The 20707-nt window shown below is 41.7% G+C and overlaps 1 protein-coding gene across 5 annotated transcripts in view; it reads left to right on the plus strand.

Annotated features, from left to right (window-relative positions):
• The first annotated feature begins 756 nt into the window (after positions 1 to 756).
• Positions 757 to 20707, plus strand: part of rbm33a (RNA binding motif protein 33a) — a 195552-nt gene continuing 175601 nt past the window's right edge. For 3 of the 5 annotated variants that reach the window (XM_078537080.1, XM_078537103.1, XM_078537087.1), the window contains exons 1-2: positions 757 to 1005; positions 3128 to 3206. In XM_078537080.1, the coding sequence (XP_078393206.1) occupies positions 984 to 1005; positions 3128 to 3206 (101 nt within the window). In that variant the 5' untranslated portion in view covers positions 757 to 983. The remainder of the gene's footprint in view (positions 1006 to 3127; positions 3207 to 20707) is intronic. The other 2 variants (XM_078537083.1, XM_078537095.1) reach the window with 1 other exon arrangement.

Raw genomic sequence — 20707 nt, forward strand, 5'->3', positions numbered from 1 at the left:
TCTTCCCTCATCTCCCATATTTTCATTACTAATCAGCAAAAGTTTTCAAACAAAATGAAAAAAACGCAGTTTTTAATGCTTCTAGGATTTTTCTCCTGGGATGCTTTCACAGTATCTTTAATTCCTTGATACTTCAGGGCAATCCAGGAGGGTTAATGGCAACACCAGATATATTAGGCTTAGATTTGGCTAATATTCGATGGCGGAATTTCTGAGGCAGTCCCTCGGGATCGAGGATGACTTGCTTTGGTTCGATGGGTTCTGAGGAGGCTAAGTCCGATATTGGACATTGCATATGTGCGATCGAATGGTGGAATATATGGAATAAGACACATTGAATAGTATTTCTACCCGTTGAAAGTGCACAGCTTGCATCGGCGACTGTTGTCTACCTCAGCGGAACCCAGTATAACCCCAAATATAGTCTCATGTTCCAGATTGATAACAGAAGTGTAGGTGGCGGTGCATCAAAGCCATTAAAAGTTTCTGTAATTGAACAAAGCTCGCGGTACCAAATATATTTTTTTACAATTTTTGACATTTGTAAATACTCTTGGCTTTAATGCAAGGAGCCAGGCTTTACTAGGTAACATTTTTTTAAGAAACTGAAGCAGAGAAAGTCTTCACCTGAACACAATACCAACCCCCAACTGAACTCCTCTGTTTTTGACGCCAATGGAAATTTGAACATTGATCCACTGGCGGGTGACGGGCTATCTTCTGCACGCATGCTCGGCGGCGGAGGAGTCCTCCGGTATACCGTGATGCTCCAAGGGAACAGCGCCATTCCGCCATGTTGTGATTTACCTTCTCTCTCTTTCGAGACGAGTGGAGGAGGAGTTGGGGGGCGGGTGAGAAAAAGCGAAACATTTCAATCGGGTCTTTATATTTTTCCCCCTCTTTCATCTCGGCTCCCGGATGAGTGAAGCGAAGTGAATCCAGGTTAATGCAACTTTGCCCCGTCGACTTAGTACAACCTCTGCATGATGGCCTGCAACGCACAAGGTAATTTCCTAATAACAGGTTTAGGTGGTGAAAACAAGGCATTGAATTATAAATAGTTTAGTAAGGCTGTCGCTGCTGCCGAGTCCCAGGCCCGGTGTGGAAAAAGGAAAGGACCTGGCCTGGGTTCGGCACTGGCCTTACCGGCCCTCGGATGGTTTGTCTGGCTCGATCCTGGAGGCCGGTGCAGCTGAGGCGGTGAATATCTCCACTCTTGGCTGGTTAGGGGTAGAGGGTGGGCTGCGCTTTGACCATCTCTGCTATGGAGATGATGTATCGATGGCCGCAGCCTCCATTGCTGCGTCCCCACTCAATTGATGCCCTTTCTGCACCCAATTCCTATTCATTTTATAGCCATTACCAAAATATATATTGAACGGGGTCCCGGGGATTATAAAAGCTTCGGTTTTCTTGAGTCATCGTTTTTTTTTATTTGGTCTGTACTGCTTTCTTGCACGTAGAGTTACCAGACAAAGAGTTGGTTCTTCGAAAACTAATGTTTACCATTTAGTACCAAAAGCATCTATGTTTTGCTTTCATATTTTGTTTACTTAATTACTGCCACTTGACTTACCCCATCTTTTTTCTCTTTTTACAGTCATGATATTGGTTAGCATTGTCTTTATAATGTATATAAAACCTAGCATATCGCTTGTTGCCAGCAATTTTTGTTTTTATTTCAGTTCCTTTGTGCTGCTCACAGACTGGAGCACAATTTTCATGTTTAGAACCTAAACTGACCTGAACTTTTATGGCCGCAGCTTTACATAGACAAATCTAGATGATTGCAGCTGACCATCAACAGTTTAATCTGTCAAATGTCAGTTGTAATTGTTTATAATGTTAACGCTACAGATTAGTCATTACATTTTTAACAGTTAAATTTCCATTGTTTAATTCGAACTGCATTATGCATTTTGTTTTAGTTAATTCAGTCTTTTTGAAGCATCAGGCTATGACACAATTTATGTGCTTTATGGTAGCCAGTGCAAAATGAGTGACATGGTGTGAGTGTATTCTGTGGGATGCAAAAGTTGGACTGTTTACCAACTAGCAGCAGCTATTTCCTGCAGCTAAAGTGCTAAGAAATGTTAACAGCTTTATATATGTATATTTGTGCAAGTTAGATGGAAATGTTGTATCCTTTATGTTAAATCTTAAAATGTATTTGTGAAAATAGTATGTTATTTAATTATAGAATTTTGACCTTGACCTATTGTGGAACCTTCCCCTACAAATGATTTGTGTGTGTATTTGTTTTTTTTAAAGAGGAGGCTGCTATCCACACAGTTCCACAGGTGAATTTGGAAAACAGCGAAGATCATGTAAAATTAATATTTTAGGGTGTAATTTGGGGGTGGGGAAAGAATATTATTTCAATTAATGTTTAGGACTTTGTGCAGCTTTAATGGAAAAAACTGTAAGAACTGACAGCCAAGCACAACTAGCAGCTGCAGTTGTCTGCCAGTATATCTTACTCCGTGTTCTGGGTTTTGAGGCAATCCTAGTTTCTAAAAGGCAGTATTACGAATGATCCATTTGAGCAGTTGACTGCAGATAAATGAAATACTTTGCTTTTTGGCCTTATTTTCCCCCCTCCTTTCAAATTTATTATTAACACATGATGTCCAGATTTGCCCCTGGTCTGCTCCAATTATTAGTTGTAGTTCCACCCTACCTCACAGGTCTTTGATGCAGAGATGGGATCTTGTCTTAACATGCGAACCTTGCGTGAGGCTGGTAAATTCTTGTGTCCCTATTCATTTACATTAATCATAAATTGGTTTGGCTTGCTGTCACGTTTCATTACATTTTGAATGTTGATGCCCGTTTAATGTAATATCTAATCAGACTAATTGTTTACAGCAAAAATGAGGCCTGCAGTTGGTGTTGCTGAGCTGATATTTGTACAGTGGTTCCTTTGCAATTATTTAATGTACATTTGGTCCTTTTGTCAGTATAAAACTTTATTGTAGACAATTATATCTGCTAGAAATTATTCAACACAGTATTTCTAGACTACAAAGGTAACCTAAAGGTAAGATGGGTATGTTTAGACCTTTTCAGTGAAGTGTAGTTTGACTTGTGGTTGGTAAACTAAATCTTTGTTTTTTTGCTTTTATAGAAGATGAATTTGACCAGCTTGATAAACCTGGTGCTGAGAGATCTCGGAGAAGACGAACAACCAATGAAGAGTGGGACAGGTAGCTCTAGAATTTAACTATTGTGCATCATTTTCAAAATTCTGAATTACTCTCTAAAGCAAATGGTTAACAAATACTTTAGCAGATGATAGACTTCATTAAAAAATGACCTGGAAAAAATTTTCTTTAATTGAATGCTAAGATATTGTATTTCTAAAGAAAAAGTAAAGTTTTTCTTTCCATTGAATTGGCTCATTTGAGGCTTGAAATCCTGCAGGGAATTCCAACTGCTTTTCCAATCTCGGTGCAGTTGGGTCTCTAGCCTTTTGGGATCGACTGGCATCTCAATACAGTGTTCTCTTCAGGCTTCTGTGATTGTCTCATGGAGCACTGGTCTTTGCAGTTTTTGGCAGAAGTGCAGAGGAACTCTTTTTAACCATTGCTAGCTTTCACTTGCAAAAACCACTGGAGTATCGTAATTATATAATTGTGTCCCCTTGTGAATGAATCAACTCAGACACCACTTCATTGCTCTAAAATTCCGTATGCACTAATGACATGCTGCATCATAATCTATCTCTGCAACAGCCCTTGAATGCTATGAAAATACTTCAAGTAAAACTTTAAAGACTCTTTGTTTCTGCGTAACAGCTCTGTTCTGTTGCTGTTAGTTATCAGGCTGTTGCTTAATGCTTGAGCATCTAACTTCAGCTTTTTTGATTTCTGTTGGACAGCTAAGGAAATCATTGATCATGTCACTGCCATAGAGTGCACCCCTTTGGTAGTTGTACAGATCTGGCCCCAGAAGCCTCCATTAGCAATACCTTCTGTGTGGTTGATTGCCTTGGCCTGATCACTCTCATTACGGAGGTTGTCAGCCTAAGATAATTAATAACTGCTCTCTTAACAAAATAGATTCCCCTAATCGGGCTCTTGGATTCCTTTATGCTCATTGAGGGGAAAAGAAGGATAAGATATCAAAGATTGAGTTAACCCCATTCAAGTTGTACAGCTAGGTACACTTTATAAAGTATTGGCAGAGGCTATTTCAGTTGATTGTCCATTCTCTTGACGGCAGTAATGCTGGGAGCAGTTGTAACCAAGGGGATATGGAATGGATTGCCACTGCTCTTTTAAGGACGATTGGCCAACTTGCTGTATGTTTCCATGATTTCGTTCTATGAAAGCAACTCAAACAGAGCAGAAAGTCAATAAAACTTAATTAGTTTACTGCTATGATTAACAATTGCTGTCTAATTTAGAAACCTAACAATGGAGTTTAGTAACCCTCCTGAGCTAGTATTAAACAAAATATGCAGAAATGGCAGGAAGTTGACTAACTTTTTAAAGAGGTGGTGATAGTGACAATTTGCTCTTCTAGCGCAAGATACCTGTTGAAGTCAAATTTGTATTGTGATAATAGTATGTGGATTTAGTGTTGGGCTTCATCAGCTATATCAAGAATTTGATGAACAGTACAATGCCATAGTTTCGTATTGCTGTGTGACACTGCCTTTAATAATGGGCTCCTGTTTATGAAAATTTTTCATTGGATAATGGTTTTGTTGTATCTCCAGAGAGCAAAATCTAGGGGAAGATGGTGGCCTAGTGGTAATATCACTGAACTAATCCAGAGGCCCAGGCTAATACTCTGGAGACATAATTTCGAATCCCACTAAGGCAGCTGGTGGAATTTAAATTCAATTATAAATCTGGAATATAAAGCTAGTCTCAGTAATGGTGACCATGAAACTATCACTGATTTGTCATAAAGACCCATCTGGTTCACTAGTGCCGTTTAGGGAAGTAAATCTGCCATCCTTACCTGGTCTGGCCTATGTGTGACTCCCAACCCACAGCAGTGTGGTTGACTCTTAACTGCCCTCTGAAATGGCAGAGTAAGTCAGTCAGTTAAAGGGTAATTAGGGAATAAATGTCAGTGACGCCCATGACTTATGAAAGAATAAAGAAAGAAGTCTAATTATAAGACTTCGGAGCAAATGCAAGCCATTCGGCCCATTGAGTCTGCTCTGCCATTCGATGAGATCGTGGCTGACTTGGTTATCCTCAACTCCACTTTCCTGCCTTTTCCCCATAACCCTTACTGATTGAAAATCTGTCTGTCTCAGCCTTGAATATATTTAACTACCCAGCCTCTACAGCCCTCTGCGGTAAAGAACTCCACAGATTCACTACCCTCTGAGAGAAGAAATTCCTCCTTATCTCTGTCTTAAATGGTCAACCCCTTACTCTGAGATTATGCCCACTGGTCCTACACTCTCCCACAAGGGGAAACAATCTCTCAGCATCTACCTTGTCAAGCCACCTAAGAATCTTTTATGTTTCAATAAGGTCATGTCTCATTCTTCTAAACTCCAATGAGTACAGGCCCAACCTATTCAACCTCTCCTCATAAGAAAGTCCCTCCCTACCTGGGATCAACCTAGTGAACCTTCTCTAGACTGCCTCCAATGCCAGTATATCTTTCCTTAGATAAAGGGACCAAAACTGTTCACAGTATTCTAGGGGTGGTCTAACTCATGCCTTGTACAGTTTTAGCAATACTTCCCTATTTTTATACTCCATTCCCTTTGAAATAAAGGACAACATTCCAATTGCCCTCCCTATTGCCTGTTGAACTTGTATGCTTTTGTGATTCATGCACAAGGACCCCCAAATTCCTCAGTGCTGCAGCTTTCTGCAGTCTTTCTCCATTTAAGTAACATTCCGCTCCCCTATTCTTCCTGCCAAAGTGTATAACCTCACATTTTCCCACATTATATTCCATCTACCAAGTTTTTGCCCACTCACTTAACCTGTAGACTCTTTGTGGCATCCTCACCGCTTGCCTTCCCACCTATTTTTATCTGCAAACTTGGCGATAGTATGCTCACTTCCTTCATCCAGGTCATTAATATATATTGTAAATAATTGAGGCCCCAGCACTGATCCCTGTGGCACTTCGCTAGTTACAGGTTGCCATGGTGAAAATGCCCCCTTATTAGTTAGCCAATCCTCTATCCATGCTAATATGTTACCTTCAACGCCATAGGCTCTTATTAACTAGCCTTATGTGGGGTATCTTTATCGAACGCCTTCTGGAAATCCAGATATATTAACACCTACTGATTCCCCTTTAACCTGCTTGTTACCTCAAAGAATTCTAATAAGTTTGTCAGGCATGATTTCCCATTCATGAAGCCATGCTGACTCTGCTTGATTATATTATGCATTTCTAAATGCTCTGCTATTAACTCTTTATAATAGACTCTAACATTTTCCCGATGACAGATATTAAGCTAACTGGCCTATAGTTGCGTGTTTTTTGTCTCCCTCCCTTTTTGTTACATTGGCAGTTTTCCTATCCTCGGGGACGTTTCCAGAATCTAAGGATTCTTGGAAGATTACTACCAGTGCATCCACTATCTCTGTAGCTACTTCCTTTAATATCCTAGGATGCAGCCCATCAAGTCCAGGGGACTTATCGGCCATTAACCTCGTTAGCTTCCCTGGTACTTTTCCTTTAGTGAATAGTTATATTTATTTCCTTGCTGCCCCTTTTTTACCCCTTGGTTATTTAGTACTTTTGGAATGCTTTTAGTGTATTCTATCGTGAAGACTGATACAAATCATTTATTCAATTCGCCTGCCATTTCCTGGTTCCCCATTATTATTTCCCCAGCCTCATTCTCTAAGGGGCCCATGTTCACTTTGGCCTCTCTCTTCCTTATATGTTTGAAGAAGCACTTGCTGTCCGCTTTTATATTACTTGCTAGTTTACCCTCAAAGTTTATTTTCTCCCTCTTTATTTTTTTGGTCACCTTTTGTTGGGTTTTAAAACTTTCCCAGGCCTCTGGCTTACCACTAATCTTTGCCACATTGTATGTTTTTTCTTTCAATTTGATACTATCCCTAACTTCCTTGGTTAGCCATGGTTGGTTTATCCCCTTCCTAGAATCCTCCTTCTTCACTGGGATATAACTTTGTTGTGAATCATGAACTATTCTTGAACCTCTGCCATTGTTCGTCAACCGTCTTTTCTGCTAAACTCCTTTCCTAGTCCACTCCAGCCACCTCTGCCCTCATTCCTTCGTAGTTTCCCTTATTTAAGCTTAGCACAGTTTCTGACTGAAGTTTCTCACTCTCAAACTGAATGCTAAATTCCACCATGTTATGGTCACTGTTTCTGCGGGGATCTTTTACTCTGAGATCATTTATTAATCCTGCCTCATTACACATTACCAGATCCAAAATAGCCTGATCCTGGTTGAACCCACAACATGTTGTTCTAGGAATACACTCTATGAATTCTTGCTTGTGGCTACCTCTGCCAATTTGATTTTCCCAATCTACATGAAGATTAATGTACTGCCTTTTTTACATGCCCTCGTTATCTCCTGATTTATTCTTTGTCTTACAGTATAGCTGCTGTTAGGGGGCCTATAGACTACTCCCACCAGTGTCGTCTTCCCCCTTGTTATTTCTTACCTCCACTCATATGGATTCTACTTCTTCCGATCCAAGATCATTTCTTGCTATCGTACTTATTCCATCTCGTACTAACAAAGCTACCCCACCACCCTTTCCTTCCTGCCTGTCCTTTCGAAAAGTCACATACCCCTGAATATTTAGTTCCCAGCTTTGATCTCCTTGTAACCATGTCTCCATAATGGCTATAAGTTCCCACCTCTATTTGTGCTGTTAATTCATTTATTTTCTTCCGAATACTAAGTGCATTTAAGTAAAGAGCCATTAATTTTGCCTTTTTACCATTTTTTTCTCCCTTTGACTCTATTTGCCACTTTTTTTTATGTTTGTGCACACTGTCCCTTCCTGTCACTTTCTGCGTATCATTACCTAAATAGCTGCCCTGCAATCCTGCCACATCATTTTGCTTTGTAAACCCACATATTCCCCTCTCCAGAAACCTTCCCTTCCCCCCTTTTCTACAGCCCTAGTTATTCGGTTTGCCAGGACAATGGTCCCAGCATGGTTCAAGTGAAGCCCGTTGCACCGGAACAGCTCCCTTCTACCCCAGGACTGGTGCCAGTGCTCCATGAACTGAAACCCATTCCTCCCACACCAACCTTTGAGCCATGCATTTAACTCCTTATCTTTATTTACCCTATACCAGTTTGCCCGTGGCTCAGGTAGTAATCCTGAGGCGATTACCTTGGAGGTTCTGCTTTTTAATTTAGCTCCTACCAGTTCAAATTCTTTCAGCAGAATCTCCTTTCTAGTCCTATCAATGTCATTGGTACCAATGTGGATGACCACAACTGGATTCCCCCCTTCCCACTCCACGTTCTTCTCCAGCCCTGAGGAGATGTCCTTAACCCTGGTACCTGGCAGGCAACACTGCCTTTAGGGTTCATGGCTGCAGAGAACAGTATCCATCCCCCTAATTGTACTGTCCACTACCACTGCTATGTTCCTATTCCCCCCGCTTGAATGGCTCCCTGTACCACGGTGCTGTTGTCAGTTCGCTCATCCTCCCTGAAGTCCACGCTCTTGTCCACACAGCTTGCAAGAACCTCGTAACTGTTGGACAATTGCAGGGGCCAAGGCTCCTCGAACGCAACCCCTGGGCCCCCATACCTGCAGTCACACCCTCTATGAAGGCAAACAGTTCATAACATGCTTATGCTGTTTTGGAGCAACTGGGATGAAGTATCAGCTAGAATAACTTCAGCTCTCCATTTACACCATGACACAAGATATTGATAGTTGCAAAATGAATGATGGTGTGAAGTGCAAGCATGAGTAAGCAATTTGTGTTATAACATGTCATGCTTTTGTATTGATGCTGAAGTAATTGTTAGATTACCAGTTTTATATCTTTAGTGTACAGGTCCAGGGTTTGTGGAAGCAAGCATAAACACATTTCTCTTGATACTAAGCACGAGTTATACCTCTGCAAGCAAAGTGCAGGTACATGAGCAGCAGCTAGTCTTATAATATCACCTGGTGATAAAATGCTTCTGTGTGAAGCCAGTTAAAGGTTTATATTCATTTTCATTGTGTGGTTAGGGCAAAAATGAATATAAAAACTGACAGGATACTGTTTTCTATATTTAGATTGAAGTTTACACTAAAATTGCGCATGAAAGCTTTTTGTTTTTGGAAACAAATATAAAAGGCATTTTTACAAAGCAATTGTAAAATGTTGTCCATGGGCTTTTCCCTTGTTATAAGACCTTATAAGAATGGATCCAAAATATTTTACCAGAACAATATACATCAAAATCCTCATGTGATACTCAGCTGTAAGAATGTACGTAGCTAGTGACGCAACAATTATATCAGCTACCTTACTGAACAAATCGGAGAAGGCAAGTTGAAAAACATTAAGGATGGAACAAGAAAATGGCATCAGACTAATCCTTCCACAGACTTTGTATATAATCACACTGTAATAGCCATTATTGCATGTATTTACACAATATTTTGACAGTTCTGCGTAAATGTTCTGCATTTCCCTGGATAATGAAAACAGTGTAAATGTAATGGAACTATGTAACCCTTGCTACTCTTTGTGCTTTCAATTGTCTATAATAATTCTGCTGTAAATTGGAAAAAGGAAACTTGCATTTATGTATTGCCTTTAGCTGCAGACATCCCACAATGTTTTACAACCACCGAAATAACTTAAAAGTCTGCACTGGAGTGCTGCTTTGGGCTGCATTAGAGTTGGGGTTTGGTGAGAGAGGGACTTTTAAGGGTTAATTTAAGGATTAATTTCTATCTAAAGTCTAGTCTTTAATTTAGCAGCTAACTAACAGTTGCTCTTTGGGTTGGGAGAAGGTGAGTTTTTGTCCAGCTTTAAAACGGGGTATACAGGCTGTGCTGGCAGCTGCAGCTAGTTAATTAGATAACTGGCTTAAACTGATTTTCAAAAGCTAGATTCAGAGAGCATAAAAGTGGGCCATCTACAGAGCTGCATTAGAGTGCTTAAGTTGGAGTTTGGTGAGAGAGGGAGTTCAGGAAGAGGGAAGGATGTGACCCTTTCATTTTTTACTTTGCCTCAGTAAGAAGAGCGGCGGCCTTGGTAAGTAGGGCCTGGTGAGTATTTCTACGGTCCTTACTTCTTCTAGTTCAGAGGACATTAAAAGTAAAGGGAGTAATTTAAAAGTAAAGGGAGTAATTTAAGGGTATGTTGTGGCAGGGCTGATTAGCCAAGTAGAATGCTCTTGCTGTGTAATGTGGCAAGTCAGATTCACTTCCAGTGTGCAGGGCAACCGCGTGTGCAGGAAGTGTCTCCAGCTGCAGCTACTTGAAATCGTGTTTTGGAGCTGCAGCTGGGATTACTGTGAAGCATCCACAAGGATGAGATCTTTGTGGATAGCACTTGCAGTGAGGTGGTCACGCTGCAAGTAAATAGTGAACAGGCAGAAAGGGAAGGGTGACTGTCAGACACAGTGAAAGCACTGGGGAGGTAACGCAGGAGTCCCCTGAGTCCATCTCACTCTCTAACAGATTTTCTGCTTTTGATACTGCTGGGGATGTGGGGGCGGAGTTTCTCTTGCAGCAAGAGACAAGTCTGTGGCACCACGAGTGGCTCAACTGCACAGGGTGGAGAAAAAGAGTGGGAGAGCAATAGTGATAGGGGATTCTATTGTAAGGGGAACAGACAGACGTTTCTGCGGCTGCAGGCGTGACACCAGGATGGTGTATGCCTCCCTGGTACCAGGGTCAAGGATGTCACTGAGCAGCTGCAGGACATTCTGAAGAAGGAGGATAAACAGCCAGAGGTCGCGGTCCATGTTGGTACCAACGACAGGTAAAAAGAGGGGTGAGGTCCTGAAAGCAGAATATAGGGAGCTAGGAAATAAATTGAAAAGTAGGACTGCAAAGATAGCAACCCTCAGGATTACTCCCAGTGCCTTGTGCTAACAAGATCAGGAAAAGGAGAATAGACCAGATGAGTGTGTGGCTGGAGAGATGGTATTGGAGGGAGGGATTTAGATTCCTGAGGCATTAGGACTGATTCTGGGGAAGGTGGTACCTGTACAAGCTGGACGGGTTGCACCCCAGGAGGGCCGGGACCAATATTCTTGCAGGGGCATTTGCCAGTACTGCGGTGGTGGTGGTTGGAGGGGGGGACGGTTTAAACTAGAGTGACAGGTGAGGGTGGGAACCTGAGCCGTGAGACGAGAGGCAGTCAGAGATATGATTGAAAGGCAGAGAAATAGAAAGCAAAAATGGAAGGCAGAGGAAACGAGGGCTAGCAGCAAAAAAAGGCCACAGTACAAAAAAAAGTGCCAAAATGTTAGAGCCAAGTCTAAAGGCATGGCATCTGAATGCACGGAGAATTTGCAATAAGGTCAACAAATTAATAGCGCAAATAGATGTAAGCGGGTACGATATGATGCGGATTATGGAGACGTGAGTGCAAGGTGACCAAGGCTGGGAACTAAATATCCAAAAGTATTCTATATTTAGGAAGGACGGGCAAAAGGGAAAAGGAGGTGGGGTGGCATTGTTAGTTAAGGATGAAATTAGTGCAGTAGTGAGAGGGGATATTGGCTTAGAAAACCTAGATGTAGAATCAGCCTGGGTGGAGCTAAGAAGCAACAAGGGATGGAAAACATCAGTTGGAGTTGTATATAGGACTCCAAACAGTGAAGTAGGGGACAGCATTAAACAGGAAATTGCAGATGCACGTAACAAGGGTAGTAAAATAATCATGGGTAATGTTAATCTACATATAGACTGGGCAACCAAATTAACAATAATAGTGTGGTGGGTGAATTCCTGGAGTGTGTACGAGATGGTTTTTAGACCAGTACGTCGAGGAACCAACTAGGGAACAGGCTATCCTAGATTTGGTTTGTGCAATGTTAATTAATAATGTTGTGCGGGGTCCTTTAGGGAACAGTGACCATAACATGATAGAATTCTTCATGAGGATGGAAAGCAAGTAGCCTGATCCAAAGCTAGGGTCCTAAACCTAAACAAAGAAAACTACAAAGGTATGAGGCGTGAGATCACTTTGATTGGGGAACTTGATTAAAAGGCATGATGGTGAATAGGCAATGGTTGCTATTTAAGGAACGAATATATGCATTGCAACAGTTATACATTGCTTTCTGCGCAAAAACACTACAGGAAAAGTGGCCCACCCATGGCTAACAAAAGAAATTAAGGATAGTATGAGATTGAAAGTGGAGTTACATAAAGTTGCTAGAAAAAGTAGCAAGCCTGAGGATTGGGAGTAGGTTAGAATTCAGCAAAACAGGACCAAGAGATTGATAAAGAGGGGAAAAATATAGTATGAGAGTAAACTTGCAAGGAACATAAAAGTGGACTGTAAAAGCTTCTATTAAGGATGTAAAAAGAAAAAAATTATTGAAGACAAAAGTAGGTCCCTTACAGTCCGAAATGGGAGAATCTGTAATAGAGAACAAGGAAATGGCAAGACGATTAAGCAACTACTTTAGTTCTATCTTCATGGAGGAAGGTACAAATAACTTCCCAGGAATGCAAAGGAATCAAGGGCCCAGTGAGGAGGAGAAATTGAAGGAATTTAGTATTATTAAAACAATAGTGCTGGAGAAATTAATTGGACTGCAAGCCGATAAATCCCCAGGTCCTTATTATCTACATCCCAGGGTACTAAAGGATGTGGCCATGGAAATAGTGGGTGCATTGTTTGTCATCTTCCAAAATGCTATAAATTTTGGAACATTCCTGACAGGTTGTAGGGTGGCAAATGTAAACCCACTATTCAAAAAGGAAGGGAGAAAACTGAATTACAGACCGGTTAGTCTAACATCAGTAGTAGGGAAAATGCTAGAGTCTGTTATAAAGCATGTGATAACAGGACACTTAGAAAATATCAACAGAATTAGACAAAGTCAGCTTGGATTTATGAAAGGGAAATCATGTTTGACAAACATACTGGAGTTTTTTGAGTATATAACTAGCAGAATAGATGGGGGAGAACCAGTGGATTTAGTGTATTTGGATATTGAGAAAGGTTTTGATAAAGTCCCACTTAAGAGATTAGTGCGCAAAATTAAAACACATGGAATTGGGGGTAAAATATTGGCATGAATTGAGAATTGGTTAGCCGACAGGTAACAGAGTAGGTCTTGTTTGGAGTGGCAGACAGTGACTAGTGGGGTACTGCAGGGATCAGTGCTTGGATCCCAGCTATTCACAATATAAATCAATGATTTGGATGAGGGAACCAAATGTAACATTTCCAAGTTTGCTGGCGACACGAAACTTGGTGGGGATGAGAGTGGTGAGGAGGATGTTAAGAGGCTTCAAGGTGATTTAGACAAGTCGAACAAGGGGTCACAGTCTAAGGATATGGAGTAGGCCATTTAGGATTGAGATGAGGAGATACTAATACACTCGGAAGGCGGTGAACCTGTGGAATTCTCTACCAGAGAAGGCTGAGGAGGCCAAGTCACTGAATATATTTTAAGAAGCAAATCGATAGATTTCTGGACTCTGAAGGCATCAAGGGGTATGGAGAGAGAGCTAGGGTATGGCGTTGAGATAGAGGATCAGACATGATATTGAATGGCGGAACAGGCTTGAAGGACTGAATGACCTGCTTCTTCTATTTGCCATGTTTCAATGTTTCTAAGTATCGCCACTGATTCATTATAGGAATCATGGCAGCAGTTAAGTAAGGCGGCCACCACCTCTAGGAATTAAACATACAGTAAATGCTGACATTGCAGAGATGCCTACGTCTCATGACTGAATATTCAAGAAGCAAATGTTTGTACTTGTGTGAAGTTTGTGAGGACTTCCAAACAAGTGGAGACTTTACACTTGTATGCATCTTGCTCACTATTGTGGATCTACTCCTCTGTCTAGTTCAGTTATGCAAGGATGATTGAACCACAATAAACCTTGGTGCAAAAGTGAACTTGGATCACTTTCATTTTGGGGAATTTCATGGTGAATTTAATTGCATGTACTCTATTTCAGTTTATGTATATGTACTGGGCCATGAGGTGGAAGTAAGTCATGGGAGCTGCCTAGTTTTTGACACAAACTTCTCAAGTTATTCTGTTCCACCTGTTTGATTTTAAATGGAATATTTCAGTTGGTCTAAGCCCAAAAAGATTCAGGCATAGAGCTGTGGAATTTTCCAAGTCTTTTGAAATGTGATTATAATGACATAAGCATGCATGCTTAAGACACGGGGCCAGTGAGTCTGTGGTACATCTTTGTTTACTGAATGTAAATGAACTGCAAGAATTAAAGTTGAGTTTCCATTTGTTGTATCAGCGCAATCCAGCAGAATTGTCCTAATCAGTGGCAAAAGTAGAATTGGCTCTGTTCCCAGTTACTAATCGATAATGCTGCTCTGTTGGCTGCTTCATGGAAAATTTTGCATTTGGAATATGCAAATGATTTGAGCCGAAACGTGAGAAATAATTGGAAGAATAGCACAATTTTGGTTTCCCAGTTGCACTCAAATTCATTGTAGGTAGGTGGACAATTGTGATGGTATATTTAAATCTAAAGGCAAACTCAGAAAAGCATGAGAGAGGTGAAAGCTGTAGTCAAGCAAAAAGGTTAGAAACTAGGGGGAAATTTTGCCCATCAGATAACACGTACACGTTGGCAATTGGATAATTAGCCATAGTCCACGAAGGCCGTAGGAGATCTCTCCATCAGAGAGAGAGAATTGGATATACAGCTTGAGTGGAACCACTCCACATCAAACATGGGGCAAGACAAGGAGGCAATCCTCGTGAACTACCAGCAACTGATATGGGGACTGAACCTGTGCTGGTGGCATTATTCTACATCAAATCTAGCCAACTGAGTTAAGCAAGCTCCACCTATTTTATGCTACTGGGAGTAAAATAATGTGGCTGTGAAGCAATTGAAATTTGATGTGCATTTTTGGCTGTACATTTGACTCGACAATAGTAGAGTCAGAGTCAATGGCGGCATAGGAGAGCATTTACCCATTGAATCCATGCCTGCTCTTGGCAATCTAGTCAGTCCCATTCTCCTGCTCTATCCCTGTAACCCTGCAAGTTTATTTTCCCTCAAATGACCATTCAATTCCTTTTAAACTCGTTAATCATCTGTGCTTTTAAAGAGCAAAATGTTTGTACAATATTAGTTTTAACAGTTCCAGTATTGCTGATAGTGAAAGGATCAACTTTTGATTTGAAATTTCATATATCTTGTAAATTAAAATGGTTAAAACGGTTCATTGTTAAGCTTTTTTAAATCATTCATTCATATGATGTGAACGTGATTGCCTTTGCGATGGTAGTGTTGAGCAGCCCCCTCAAAGCACTGCAGTTTGCAGTGAAATGACAAATCCTGCATCCAAAGCTGCATAAATGGATTTGTAAGCTGACTTCTTTAGATGCGAGTGTACAAAGGACATAATTGCTTTAGAAGTAGTTGAGAAGTTTCTCTTGACTGATTCTTGGGATGAAGGGGTTTTTGAGGAAAGGTTGAGCAGTTTGGGCCCATACCCATTGAAGTGTAAAAGAATGGAAGGTGATCTTATTGAAGTATATTAAATCCTGAGGGCACTTGATAGGGTGTATGCTGAGAGGATGTTTCCTTTTGTGCGGAGTTAGAACTAGGGGACACAGATTAAATTTAGGGCGCTCCCATTTAAGACTAAGGTGAGGAGAAATTTCTCTCAAAAGCGTTATTAGTGTGTAGAATTCTATTCCCCAGAGAGCAATGAATGCTGGATAATTGAACATATTCAAGGCTGAGTTAGATAGATTTTTGATTGCCAAGGAAGTCAAGCATTACTGGAGACAGACAAGAAAGTGGATTTGAGGCCACAATCAGATCAGCCATGATCTTATTGGATGGTGGAGCAGGCTGGAGGGGCCAAATGGCCTATTCCTGCTTTTAATTGTGTTTTTGTGACTTGGTATCACTTACAAGTGGCCTTTTGTGCTTTCTAAAATGTAAAATCGTAATACTGACCTAGCAGATCTCACTGTGCAATAATCGGGAGTTAGCAATGAATGTTCAAATATGATTGTTGCGCTGCATCCAAATCTATTCAAGTTGACCCAAACTGACACATAAAAACATAGAAAATAGGAGCAGGAGTAGGTCATTCAGCCCTTCGAGTCTGCTGTGCCATTCAGTATGATCATGGCTGATCCTCTATCTCAGCGCTGTACTCCTGCGCTCTCCCACCCCTTGATGCCTTTAGAGTCAGGAAATTTATCTATTTTCTTCAGTATATTCAGTGACTTGGCCTCCACAGTCTTCTGTGGTAGAGAATTCCATAGGTTCACATCCTCGAGTTTTTTTATTCGTACATGGGATGTGGGCTTCGCTGGCTGGGCCAGCATTTATTGCCCATCCCTAGTTGACCTTGAGAAAGTAGTGGTGAGCTTCCTTCTTGAACAGCTGAAGTCCATGTGGGCTGGGTACACCCGCAGTGCTGTTAGGAAGGGAGTTCCAGCATTTTGACCCAGCTACATATTTCCAATTCAGGATGATGAGTGACTTGGGGAGCTCCCAGGTGGTGGTGTTCCCATCCATCTGCTGCCCTTGTCCTTCTAGGTGGTAGTGGTCATGGGTATGGAAGGTGCTGTCTAAGGAGCCTTGGTGAATTCCTGCAGTGAATCTTGTAAATGGTACGCACTGCTGCTACTGTACGTCGGTGGTGGAGGGAGTGAATGTTTGTGGATGTGTTGCCAATCAAGCGGGCTGCTTTGTCCTGGGCTGTGTCAAGCTGCTTGAGTGTTGTGGGAGCTGCACTCATCCAGACAGGTGGAGAGTATTCCATCACACTCCTAACTTGTGCCTTGTAGATAGTGGACAGGCTTTGGGGAGTCAGGAGGTGAGTTACTTGTCCCAGAATTCCTAGCCTCTGACCTGCTCTTGTAGCCAAAGTATTTATATGGCTAGTCCAGTTCAGTTTCTGGTCAGTGGTAACCCCCCAGGGGTGATGGTTGGGTTCTCTCTTGTTGGAGATGACCATTGACTGACACTTGTCAGCCCAAGCCTGGATATTGTCTGGGTCTTGCTGCATTTGGACATGGACTGCTTCAGTATCTGAGGAGCTGCAAATGGTGCTGAACATTGTGCAATCATCAGTGAACACTCCCACTTCTGACCTTATGGAAGGAGGGTCATTGATGAAGCAGCTGAAGATGGTTGGGCCGAGGACAGTACACTGAGGAACTCCTGCAGTGATGCTCTGGAGCTGAGATGACTGACCTCCAACAACCACAGTCATCTTCCTTTGTGCTAGGTATTACTCCAACCAGCGGAGAGTTTTACCACTGATTCTGATTGACTCAGTTTTGCTAGGGCTCCTTGATGCCACACTGAGTCAAATGCAGCCTTGATATCAAGGGCAGTCACTCTCACCTCAAGTTCCTCCTCATCGCAGTCCTAAATGGTCTACCCCGTATCCTGAGACTGTGACACCTCGTTCAAGATCCCCCCCCAGCCGGAGGAAATATCATCCCTGCATCCAGCCTGTGCATCCCTGTTCGAATTTTATATGTTTCAGTGAGATCTCCTCTCATTCTTCAAAATTCTAGTGAATACAAGCCTAGTCGGCCCAGTGTCGTCTCATACGACAATCCTGCCAACCCAGGAATCAGTCTGATGAACCTTCACTGCACTCCCTCAATGGCAAGTGTATACTTTCTTCGGTAAGGAGACAAAACTGTACACACTACTCCAGGTGTGGTCTCACCAGGGCCTTGTACAGCTGCAGTAAGACACCCTTGTTCCTGTACTCAAATCCCCTTGCAATGAAGGTCAGCATACCATTTGCTGCCTTAACTGCTTACTGCACCTGCTGTTTTATCTGTTTGTAGTGACTTTTTGGCTATGAGAATTTTATTAGGAATCAAAGCTATAAAAGTATGAAGGCAGTAAAGGCCAATATTCCATTTGCTGTCCTAACTACTTGCTGTACCTGCATGCTAACTTTGTGATTCACGTACCAGACACCCAGATCCATTTGGACCACAGCATTCTACAGTCTCTCTCCATTCTGCTTTTCTATCCTTCCTACCAGTGTGTGAACTTCACATTTTCCCAAATTGCGAAATGTTTGGTAGCTGGAGTACATTTACTTAACCTACCTATATCCCTTTGCAGACAGTTTTTCACAGCTTGCATTTCTACCTGTCGTTCTACTGTCAAAAATTCAGCTAAAATTCATCCTTTCTTGAATAGTGGTGTTACATCTTGAGTTTTTCAATCTGCTGGGACCCTTCCAGAAGTTATGGAATTTGGAAGTTTACAATCAATGCATCTACTATCTTTGTAGGCACTTGTTTTAAGACTTAGGATGCAAACCATTAGGTCTGGAAACTTGACAGCATTTTGTCCTATTTATTTTTCATCGTACTTTTTCTCTAGTGATTGTTTTAAGTTTCTCCATCCCTTTTACCCTTTGGTTTTCTACTTTTCTTGGGGTGCTTTTAGCATCCTCTACTATGACAATTGATACAAAATAGTTGTTCAAAGTCTGTGCCATTTCTTTGTTTCCCAATCTCACCCTCTAAGGAACCAATTTTTACTTGAGTATATATTTTATATACTTGAAGCTCTTGCTGTCCATTTTTAAAAAGGATAAAGTTCGAAAAGGTCTCTACTTTGTTGCTCAAACAGAATTCTGGCCACACTAGATCTGGAAGTCCTTTCAGATGGATCCTTGGTGGCACACTGTCTTTGATTACTCTAGCTGGTCACAACTTGCAGACTTTCAAAATACAGATGAGTTGTTCTGGTGAGAATTTTCTTAAGGGTGGTTAATTCACTCTGAACTGCCTGTAACGCACAGTGGGGAGAGAGAGTCTTCCTTTTGCAGCCTGCTGTCAAGGCACACGCACAAACACCCACAGTGAGTTCAAAAAGAATAAATGTTCAGAGAATACTTCTCTCAAGCCAGGTGTTTTCAGCTGATCAGCAAGTGTCTCTACACTGGCAACAGCAGTTCTTCTTCGACTCAGATAAACAAAGTAACTCCCCTCGCACCAGTTGTGCCTGCTGGACATCGAGCTGTTGACCTGTGGGTTTTTTTTTAAATGGCATATTCACAGTCCAGAATTCAACTTGTAGACTTTTAAAGACAACTCAGGAGGGAAGAGTGTCCAAAATTCAACTTCCTTCCAATTTTCCAAAAAGCAGGTTCCCTCACACTTACTAGTTTACTTTTAAAACTTTTACGTTTTAATTCTCCCTTTTTGTTTTCGTCATCCTTTACTAGTTTCAAACCCTAGTTCAATCCACTGGTCTACCACTAATCCTTGCAGCATTGTACACCATTTCTTTCAAGTTGATACCTCCCTTAACTTCCATAGGTGGCTCATCCTTCTCGTAGAGTCTTTCCTTCTCAATGGAATAAATTGTGGTGAGTGTCATGATATATCTCCTTTCACTGCCTGCTACTGCTCAGATGCCATCTTACCTGTTAACCTATTTTCCCAGTCCTCTTCAGCCAATACTGGCTTTAAACCCTTTGTAATTGTCTTTCTCACCCACAAATTGAGATTGTGAAATTCATCATATTATGAATCCTGATCTCCCCCACCACCGCCCCATGTGTTGAATTTAAAGCTCTCAATTTGCGAGGATACTGGTCCCAGGGCTGTTGAAATGAAACTCGCCCTAATATAACAGCTCCCCCTTACCCTAGTACTGGTGCCAGTCCCTCATAAATTGAAATCCACTTCTGCCACACACTCAACTCTCTGATGTTATTTACCTTCTGCCAATTTGTTCACGGCTGAGGTAGCAATCCAAAAATTGCTACCTTTGTGGCTCTACTTTTAATTTCACTCGCTGCTCATACTCCCTCAGGGCAACCCTTCTCGTAGTCCTACTTATGTCGTTAGACCAATGTGGACCATGACAACTGGATCCTTCCCCTCACATTGAAGTTCCCCTTAAGAAGATGTCCTTGACCATCATACCATGCAGGCAACGCAGTCAGCAGGACTCACTCTTGGCTGCAGAGAACAGTATCTTCCTAATTATTCTGTCCCTTACTACTACTTGAACATTCCTTTCCATTCCTTCAACTTGCCTGACCCCTGTAGCACGTGATGTGGTCAGTTTGCTTATTCTCCTTGCAGTCCATGTCCTCGTTCACACAAGCTTCAAGAACCTTAGCCCTTGCACTTGTCCAACAGGTTTAAGGTTCCTCCAGTGCTGCTTTTTGGATTCCCATGCCTACCTCACCCATAGTCCTACACTCCTGTCTCTGACCATGGACCAAATCTGAAGTACATTATATACACTATGGGTGTGACTGTCACCTGGGACAGTGTCCAGGTAACACTCTTCTTTCCTGATGCATCGCAGTGTTCAAAAATCAGAGACCAGCTTATCAACTCTGAGCTGAAGTTCCTTAAGCAAAAGACGTTTACTGCAAATATGGCTGCTATAGATCACACTGGTGTTCGTCAGCTCCCACAGCTGCAACACATCGCTTGCCCTGCCATCTCTATTGTATTTTATTTAATTAGGGATTCAATTTTTGATATCGCTCTGTGATTAAACTACTTTATATAATTACAAATAATGAGGTAAGCTGTAAATTTAATACCGTACTTGTATCTCCCCAG

This window comes from Cetorhinus maximus, chromosome 3 (assembly GCF_964194155.1).
Source record: "Cetorhinus maximus chromosome 3, sCetMax3.hap1.1, whole genome shotgun sequence".
NCBI classification, from domain to species: domain Eukaryota; kingdom Metazoa; phylum Chordata; class Chondrichthyes; order Lamniformes; family Cetorhinidae; genus Cetorhinus; species Cetorhinus maximus.